The sequence below is a fragment of the Schistocerca nitens genome, chromosome 6 (assembly GCF_023898315.1).
Source record: "Schistocerca nitens isolate TAMUIC-IGC-003100 chromosome 6, iqSchNite1.1, whole genome shotgun sequence".
In the NCBI taxonomy this organism is placed as follows: domain Eukaryota; kingdom Metazoa; phylum Arthropoda; class Insecta; order Orthoptera; family Acrididae; genus Schistocerca; species Schistocerca nitens.
The window spans coordinates 227,577,693-227,588,320 of record NC_064619.1 but is presented as its reverse complement, the minus strand read 5'-3'; the positions used below and the strand labels follow the sequence as shown (position 1 = coordinate 227,588,320).

At 40.4% G+C, this 10,628-nt stretch overlaps 1 protein-coding gene across 1 annotated transcript in view; it reads right to left on the bottom strand.

The window, feature by feature from the left end:
• Nucleotides 1–697: 697 nt before the first annotated feature.
• The window catches only part of LOC126262228 (ubiquitin carboxyl-terminal hydrolase 14), a 122,477-nt gene continuing 112,546 nt past the window's right edge, over nucleotides 698–10,628 (bottom strand). The window contains exons 10-11 of the mRNA XM_049958681.1: nucleotides 8,476–8,658; nucleotides 698–1,309 (exon numbers count right to left, since the gene is read on the bottom strand). Of these exons, the coding sequence (XP_049814638.1) occupies nucleotides 1,188–1,309; nucleotides 8,476–8,658 (305 nt within the window). The 3' untranslated portion in view covers nucleotides 698–1,187. The remainder of the gene's footprint in view (nucleotides 1,310–8,475; nucleotides 8,659–10,628) is intronic.

The window sequence follows — 10,628 nt, the reverse complement described above, 5'->3', positions numbered from 1 at the left end:
TCTAATTAGTGTCAGGTCTTTTTCAATCCACTTGTCTCCTTCAGGCAAATTTCATAACTAGATGGCTAGTCCATAGGAGATCAATGATGTTTTGGAACATGATTTCTTAAGACTAACCTTTTTCTTTGTATTACCTATATTGCTGGCAACTGAAGCAGATGATATTGCCAGCAATTTAAACAGTATTTAGGATTAGGTACACAACACTCAAGTTCAAGAGGATAAATCGTAGATTCACACACTTGGGAGCATTGGCCAGTTTAATGTCACATTCTTCGTAACTCCTCATTCGATTTTTGGCAGTATGCTTCCTCACATACCCTCTGTACTCTGTAGTTCTCAGTAAATTGTTATCTCTCTCTCTCTCTCTCTCTCTCTCTCTCTCTCTCACACACACACACACACACACACACACACACAGTGGGTTCATAAGTAATGAGCAGACTTGTTTCTTTTTGTAGAGGTAGTACATCATTTTAACAGCACAATAACTAGAGTGTCTCAGCTAAAAATTAATATTCTTACAAGAAGGAAAGGAACATGTTACAGGTATGACCAAGCTATATTGCATGATAATATAGCTCATATTTTCTGAATCTGACTAAGGTACAAACCATCAACATACATATTAAACCATACACCAAACTTTAAATTTGAAGAGTTTTCAAAATAGCGAAAAAGAGAAAAGTCAGCCAGCTTTCAGTTTTCAGTTCACTGTATTGCATTACAATCACAGACACGACAACGAAACTGCTCTTACAAGACCAAATAATAATTTATACACACAGATGAATGTGCCTGGTTTGCCACAAAGTTTGATGCCCAACATACTGGATAGCCCCAATTGAACACTTAGGCCTCAGCAGGCACAGGTACTAGCAGTAACTCCATCAACAAAGCAGTTTAGGAATTACTGAAATGAAGGGCAACCAAAATATAAATGCAGGCAAGTCAATAAACAATTTAGAAAACATTAAGAATATGGAAAAATGACAATATATTTAAGAAATGGCACACTTAAAACTTTCTCAATGTTTAGTTTCTATGAAATTTCATTGGTACCACACTCACTTTCAAAACAAGCACATAAAAAATGAAGTTCAGAGATGCGATTTCCACTGTTATGCAGTTTCTTTTCTTTGTTGATTATAAACATTTTTCACTAATGTTTGTGTTCAAGTTTCAAATTAAAGAAGAACAGATGGTGTGTTAACAGAAGATGAAGCAGAAGCAGAGGTTTCTGATTCTTCAGCAGGAACTTCTAATATACGCGGACCGTACAGCAAAACATATGCACAGTGCCAATCACCTGTAACAAAAACAAATTTTTAGAATCTTAGTATCAATTCAAAAACATATGCATGAAACAGAACAAAATTAGGATCACAGATTAACATTTAATAACAGATTTTCCGCATAATGTCACACTTTTCTAATGTAGCCATGTCCACCACAGTTTTTTTTCCCCATAGTAACAATATATGCTCCGATTTGTAATTACTTAATAATCCATAAAAAATTACTGTTATGTGCTTAATGCAGCATGACCGAGGCATTCAAAACTTAAGCATAGCATCTCATCACAATTTAATCCTAATTCACTACCACTAAAGAAAGACAACATACTCTAGCCATACGTAAAAAGTATTCCCCTTGAGCAGCAAAAGGTAAACAAATAAATGCTGCAATGTCTTTTACCAGCCATGCACCAGGTATGTATTCTTCGTTGAGTCACTTGGCAGAAGTTCAAAAGAAATTTTTGTTCAGAAATACCGGTATTCATCAGGACAATGGATAAGATTTGACAGTTATGTATAGCCACCATCTTGGGGCTCTGTGACTGCATCTCATGTGGGCAGCCGTCTGTTGGGGTGAGTGGTAGGAGTAAGGAAGTGGCAAGGGTGGGGATGGGGAGGAATATCAGGGTGTAGGTGGGGGAAGATGCTGTGCTGTCTGTGGGACACAGCATCATCTCACCACCACTACCTTGCTATCCTTCCCCCCCCCCCTCTCTGCCCCTTGCCACCTGCTTACCCCCATCACCCGCCCAGAGATTGCTGCTCACATTCAAATCCATCACAGTCACACAATAAGGACTTTTTCCAAAAGCTTAAATGCTTTAGCAGTCTTCTTCACTGTGCTTGTCAGTGACTCCAACTCTCCTCTCATTAGTAGGTAGCAATCTATCCTTTCCATATTATTGTTATTCTGTGTTTTCCAGCTTCACTTTCCAGATAAGATTGTCCAAGAAAACCAGTTTACATGAAACACCGGACTGTGTGCAACTGCACTACTGACAGCTGCACAAGCATGGCATGTGTTTGCGCAACTTCTTGTTGAAACTAAACAGTTTTGACTTATTTCAACTTCGGTTACACTAGTTGCACATGATCTGAGGTGAGGTGTCGAGTCAATAGAGTGTAGAGTGCACACGAACCGAAATGAGAAGTGGGGAACAGATACCTATGCTACACATAGATGTTTGTGGGATTTCAATGATGTTGACCATAAAAACAAACAGTGATGTGTTGCTGCACTTGAGGCATTCCTATGCAGTCTGAACATAGATGGATCGACAATTTATGATCTGCACAGCCAAATTCATTCAGTGGGGACGACATAGACAGATGAATTAAGAAAAATAGAGGCAAGCCGAACATCTTGCTGTGGAACAGCTGATGACTACTTGGCAGATTCTTTTCATGTATTCTTAAAGTCCCATATAGGTGACATCATATACAATTTTAACAAAGGCAGCAACTTTTGATTTTGGAACCTAATATATGTACTGTAGAGATGCATATGAACCCTCATTTGCGAACAAACATGTGATTTGTAGTCTTAGTTGGGCAACAATGCTTATGCATTATAGTCTATTTCTTCCTCATTGCATTATTGACTCTAATTCAAAGAAATATGAACAGCTCTGGTGAAATTCTCCGGCAACTGAAATAACTTCCTACGTCTCCCACAATTTCTTTCAACAAGGTTGCCGCGTAACTGAGCTGACATCTTTTCTTTATCCAATCACAAGGTCAAACGCGTCTTATTTCTTTCTTTATGCAGTAATTTCATGCAGACAAGCATTAACATCACCTCAGTTTTTACAGCTGTCAAACCCTTCCTTTCAGAGAGGACTCACAAAACGATGAAACTGAAGTGTATACTGGTGTCAATGTGTCTACAGTCTATCACAAAAACACTTGGTGAAACTTTTCATGAAACAATTTGCACAACCTGATATCATCATGTAAACTAGCCTTAAGTAAAATATTTATTAACTGGGGAATTTAAGAAAAGCACTTAGTTAGAGTGGATGTAATACACTCCTGCTTCCCTTTGATCTCACAATCATATTCACTTAACTAGTAATAAAGAATCCTACTGTTTCACAAGGACTCCAAGGCTATGTGCATTTTCTCATTTTTCAAATAAATGAAGCGTAGTCAAGAGTGAAAGTGACACAAAGGTACAGGAGCAAAAATAAATACAAAACATTAAGGCAACACTGGAATTAAACTTTAAAACTTTGGATCTGGTGTCTGACATACAAGGAACAAGTACACTAGATACACTCCTGGAAATGGAAAAAAGAACACATTGACACCGGTGTGTCAGACCCACCATACTTGCTCCGGACACTGCGAGAGGGCTGTACAAGCAATGATCACACGCACGGCACAGCGGACACACCAGGAACCGCGGTGTTGGCCGTCGAATGGCGCTAGCTGCGCAGCATTTGTGCACCGCCGCCGTCAGTGTCAGCCAGTTTGCCGTGGCATACGGAGCTCCATCGCAGTCTTTAACACTGGTAGCATGCTGCGACAGCGTGGACGTGAACCGTATGTGCAGTTGACGGACTTTGAGCGAGGGCGTTGTGGGCATGCGGGAGGCCGGGTGGACGTACCGCCGAATTGCTCAACACGTGGGGCGTGAGGTCTCCACAGTACATCGATGTTGTCGCCAGTGGTCGGCGGAAGGTGCACGTGCCCGTCGACCTGGGACCGGACCGCAGTGACGCACGGATGCATGCCAAGACCGTAGGATCCTACGCAGTGCCGTAGGGGACCGCACCGCCACTTCCCAGCAAATTAGGGACACTGTTGCTCATGGGGTATCGGCGAGGACCATTCGCAACCGTCTCCATGAAGCTGGGCTACGGTCCCGCACACCGTTAGGCCGTCTTCCGCTCACGCCCCAACATCGTGCAGCCCGCCTCCAGTGGTGTCGCGACAGGCGTGAATGGAGGGACGAATGGAGACGTGTCGTCTTCAGCGATGAGAGTCGCTTCTGCCTTGGTGCCAATGATGGTCGTATGCGTGTTTGGCGCCGTGCAGGTGAGCGCCACAATCAGGACTGCATACGACCGAGGCACACAGGGCCAACACCCGGCATCATGGTGTGGGGAGCGATCTCCTACACTGGCCGTACACCACTGGTGATCGTCGAGGGGACACTGAATAGTGCACGGTACATCCAAACCGTCATCGAACCCATCGTTCTACCATTCCTAGACCGGCAAGGGAACTTGCTGTTCCAACAGGACAATGCACGTCCGCATGTATCCCGTGCCACCCAACGTGCTCTAGAAGGTGTAAGTCAACTACCCTGGCCAGCAAGATCTCCGGATCTGTCCCCCATTGAGCATGTTTGGGACTGGATGAAGCATCGTCTCACGCGGTCTGCACGTCCAGCACGAACGCTGGTCCAACTGAGGCGCCAGGTGGAAATGGCATGGCAAGCCGTTCCACAGGACTACATCCAGCATCTCTACGATCGTCTCCATGGGAGAATAGCAGCCTGCATTGCTGCGAAAGATGGATATACACTGTACTAGTGCCGACATTGTGCATGCTCTGTTGCCTGTGTCTATGTGCCTGTGGTTCTGTCAGTGTGATCATGTGATGTATCTGACCCCAAGAATGTGTCAATAAAGTTTCCCCTTCCTGGGACAATGAATTCACGGTGTTCTTATTTCAATTTCCAGGAGTGTATAAAGGGTTGTGCATAACCAACTTAGACTAAGTCATAATCCGTCTCTGTGGCTTCTCTCATCCAAAGATTTTCTGTAAGTAATTCCGAGTCTTAGAAGATGCATCTGCTGTTCACAGCGGTCACACTTAAATCAAAGAACACCGAAATCTGAATTTATGTGTAGCAATGAACATTAGAAAGATAAAACATGGCCTGCTATTTTTGAGATTTAAGGTAACTTAAATTCTTTGCAACCTTTAGAAGAGTCTAGTTATGCTGCAGCATCTTGAAAGTGACTTTTCAGAACTACTTCTAAATGATGAACAACTTTTCTCATACCTTTTTTTTATCCATCATTCTCCAATTTTAACTTAAGTATTGATTTCTTACTCCTACTTTTGGACAAAAATACTGTGATTTAGAAGAAAAAAATACATTCATGAGGAATTTCATTTGAAAATGTCAAAAGCTAGCACATAATCTACAGATCAATCACAGTTTCAAGAGCAAACTGTCCGATTTTTATAATTAATATGAGTTTGTGGCCCACAGCTGACAGAAGCAATGCCATCACCCCTTTATCACCATCACTGATGACAAGAGATTACTAATATCTGCAATGTGAGGGCAAACATAACAGCTTCCACTGAAACTATTTTACAAACATATCTGTGACTGGTTTCCATCTCAAGGAAGGACATTATTCAGCATCAGCAGAGAGTGTTCCTGATTCATAAATAAGAACATGTATATACTGTGTAATGGCCTCATTTGAGGCAGAAACTGGCTTTGGCTTTATAAACAAGTTAACTGCAATGGAAAGTGTTGTGTTCATCTTTATTAGCTTAGAGTTACAGATCAAACTGTTGTTTCTTATCACAGAAGGATTTATTGTTCTAAAGCAGCCTCAACATGGTTAAGAAACCCAGAGGACATTCTTCAATATAACAGGTAGCTACATTAGAGTTTAATGTCCTGTCAGCAATGAGGTTATCAGAGAGGGAGTGAAAGCTCCAATTATGGAAGGATGGGGAAGGAAATTGGCCTGAATTTGCCTGAAGCAATTTTGGGAAATCACAGAAAATCTAAATCTGGATGCCAGGATGGGGATTTTAAACATTGTCCTTCCAAAAGCCATTGATATGTCAGTGTGCACAGAACACAATTCTTCCCACATATCAAATACATGCGTGTTAAAAGATGACTCACCCTGTCAATTCCTCCTCAAAAAATAAATTACTGTCATTATCTTGCAGAACTTCCTGGCAAATTCATTGTCTTTCATGATGTCTGAAAAATGCAGTCACGCATTTTCAGTGGAAAGTAAACTAAATGCTTAACGCAATGTATCAAATATGGATTGATTCTGTTTCTTGTTCTACCAGAGACTCCAACAAACTCAACACTATTGTTATGTCTGTAATATTATGCCTACATCAGGAATATTTTTCAGCTAATTGATTTAAAGAGTAATATATTTCCTAGCAAATGAGATGTTGCATTTTTTTCCACATTCTCATAAATTCTTATTATCTTCTTATGTACTCTATATAAAAAGTGACATTTTAAACACGACTGTGATTAGCAAATTGCAGTAGCTCAAGACCTACACTCACCAACGACTGAAATAGTGAAGTGCATCTGCATGTGGGATCAAAAGCATCACAAAGCAAAGACGTTAAATATCCAACAAATTTTCACTGAATACTGGAAAAATTTCTGTAGATGTCCAATAGTATTCAAACAATTTGGTTCAGATATACTATTTGGACATTCTGTTATGGTTTCTGTTATGGTTATGGTTTCCACTGGAAAAACCTAAACTGCACAAATTTAATTTGGTTTCAGAATGGTCCACAAAATAAAATAAAACACTACTTGCACACTTTACTGGCACGAATATTGTAGCAGGTGGCAGATAAAAACACCAACAGCAAAAATTTTACACTTTGAAGCAGCAAGTCACTCTCTGTTTGAGGTGTGCCTGCTTGTGTGACTGCATGTGTGCTTTCCATTCTTTTCTAAAGAAGGCTTTGACCAAAAGCTAAGTGTGTGATAGTCTTTTCGTTGTGCCTGTCCGCAACTCAAGTTGCAGTGAATAGCAATCTACTCTATTCACAACTGTTGATATTCTGGCCTGGATCTTCTATTGTTTGATTGCGCCCAATAAATTTGCACAATGTTCCATGCAACTGTCTTACCAACTGAGTTATCCAACCATGTTTGATGCCCCACTTCACAAGTTCTGTCTTTCAGCATCTCTCTCCAATCTTATTCCCTCTTTACTTTTACAGTGTAGAACTGAATACCTTATTTCATTACTTTTACTACAAGTGTTGGTCAAAAATACACATTCATGCCAATTTCAAAATTTGGCTTTTCGTATAACTTGGTACATATTTTAAGGAACTAAGCCACCATCAAGGAATTGTCAATTTGGTAATGGAATGGAGAGAGGGGGGGAGTGGGAGGGGAGGGGGAGGGAGAGAGAGGGGGGGGGGCTCTTGACTACAGTAAGACAGTTCAACTGATATAGGTTGCAGTAGCTATGCAGAGAGGAAGAGGCTTGCACAGAGTAGTAGGAAAGCTGTATCAAACCAGTCTTCCGGCTGAAGGGACGACAATGATGAAGACAACAGCAACCCCAACAGCATTAATTATTACTCAACAAGGTGTAGTGGTAGCCTCTCAATAGCAGGAACTAACTTGGTCACATGACCAGGTACAGTCATGTTCCAATTCAAAGTATCATGCGTTGTCTGTTACCTTGTAGTGCGAATGTGAAAAGTATCAGGAAAAGCAACTGAGGAGAATAACTTTGTGTGTAGCCATGGAAACTTGCTGTTAACATCACTAATTTTACTGACAATGAGAACAAGAATGGTGTGATAGTGCCCCAAAGAATAACAAGTAAAATGCACACAATAAATATTTCATTGCTGGTATGGATAAATGTATTATTAGAAATTATTAGACAAGGAAAGCTGCTACTCACCATATAGTGGAGATGCTGAGTCGCAACAGGCACAACAAGAAGATTCACACAATTATAGCTTTTGTGTCAGGCCATTAAGGCCTTTATCAGCACAATTGAAACCACACTGCAGACGTGTGTGCAAGTTGCCCAGTTTATAAGAGTACTGTAGTGTACATAGTGGTACCTCCCTTCCCTGCTTCTAAGGTGTAAACATGACAGTGCTGCCACCATGGCCAGGTTGCCAGTTTGTGTTGCGTATAATAGGTGAGACAGAGAAGTATTGAACATGTTGCTATACAAATTTGATTTTACACGTAAGTAGTGAGGCAACACTCTGCATTCATTGTAATGGTACTAATGATTCATTGTTCACATTTTACTAAGAAAGCAATTTAACGTTACACAGTTACATTTTCCTGTGCCAGGCTTATTAAATAATACAACAACAACATGACAAATAGAAAACAAAATATGAAAAACTGTTTAAATATTCAACAATTACTGAGTGTGTTTCAATGTATTACCTCCTCCAGACAGTTTCAGGACATCATCTGATGTAACTGGTGAGACTGTGTCGTCATCACACTTGATCCATGTATCTTCCTTCTGTCTCACCCATGCGACATAGTGGCCACTAGAACTGGAACGGCCTCTATGAGTCAAAACTGCCTGCAGTGTGTAGTATCCAGAATTGTTGGAACCAAGATCTGGCAACAAAATATATTTAATTTTGCAATATATACTAGCTCACTTATTTCATACAGAATATTCATGATGAGTAGTAAACATTCTTGTGTAGCTTCTGTGGCTACAAGCACTTATTCCACACTTATGGAAGACATACAACGGTTACAATCAATGATAGTGACTGCACAAACAGAATGCGCCAAGATCAGCTTGGTTGTGCAACTTGTGCTTTATCACAGGTGAACTACACCTGACAGTGAGCTCTCCATGGTAATTTTGTAAGAAATTGAGCCTGACTTGAAATCTAATAAAAAATTAGTATTACAAATTTTCAAGAGAGAAGATTGTCTTTTTACATAGCCCTTTCACTTGGACAAAAACAAGAAAATGGAAGACAAGAAGAGGAATGGGAAAGACAGGCAGAAGCTACAGGGAAGAAAAAATGCCTCAACAGGGGGGGGGGGGGGATATACTAGGTGTATAGATGAATTGGGGAAATAAGAATCAATTAAGTTCTTTTGTACTCTGTAAGTAACACAAATTAATGAGACAACACCCTCAATGGCTGTGTACAAACTACAATCCGAGGTACTGTGATGACCTACTTCAACTATTATGCCCCTATAGTTTTGACACTTAGACGCACCCTAAGAGTCATCAAAGGGTAAATGAACCTGGATTAATACTTTCAAGCAATGGAAAAACCAGGATGGAATGAACCAATATTATGGAAGGTACGTAATAAATAAGTAATAAATTCTTGGACAAATAAGCTTTCAGCCAGTAAGGTCTTCATCAAAAATAGAAACACACACACACACACACACACACACACACACACACACTCTCACCCATGACTGCAGTCTCTGGCAACTGAAGTCAGATTAACACTTTGTTTTAACAGCTTTATGAATCAGTAGTATACTAATATGCTGAGTTGAACCACAACGTTACCAGGAGTTGACTTTTTTGTAACCCATTTAAAGTAAGGAAGGAAAGTTCATGAATTGTCGGTATGGTTATTAGAAATGGATTAGAAGTCAGTTTTCATTTTAGATTCCACAACAAATGACAGAAACAGTACAGGAATAAAATAGATGAAGGTATGTGACAAGATATCTGTTTTGATTGGGCAAGATGAAAACAAGACTTCCAGAAGAAATTTCCATAAAAATCTCAAATGAGGAAACGCAAATACTCACATGCAGTTAAATTATAGATTGTGTATTAATGTACAGGGAGACCCAAACGTCCATCAGCATTTGAAAATTCAACAGTTCATGAAATAATGTAGGTAGAGAGGTAAGAACTCACACAAATGCTTGAAATGACATGGAGCTTTACTGAAACCAATAGCCATCATTCATCGACAATACCTGTAGACAAAGGACAATGTTGTGAACAACCCTGCACAGTGCATCAGTAAGTAGGATGAGAAATTTGTCAGATGTTGTCTTTTGGCTTTCCTAATGAGGTCAGACAATCACAGTAGACTTTGTGACTTTGGTAACCCATTATCAATAATTACACAAACTGAGGTCTGCGATCCCAGGAGATCGATCATGATGGACATGGCAGCTCAGCGCATGAACCTCACCAAACTATGTGCTCAAGAGATCTTTCACACATGTAGCAATATGGGATGAGTGCCGTCCTACAAGAAAATCATACCTTCCTACAGGAGTTTCTCAGCCAGGCTAAGGATGATGTGAATTTCTTTCTCACTACTGATCATTTTATACACGATTCTCATGTGGCATCAATAACTTGTTGCTCTCCAGTGCCATCTCTTTGCCAGTTTTTGCATTTTTTCTTTCAATAGAACCTAGGGCATTTTTAAATGATAGCAGACCTTTGGTCAGACAGTATTTGAGAGATTGCTAGATTCCCCCAGCACAGATGGCCAGATAGGGATTTGAGCCACTATCTTCCCAAATCCAAGTCAGAGAGAGAGAGAGAGAGAGAGAGAGAGAGAGAGAGAGAGAGAGAG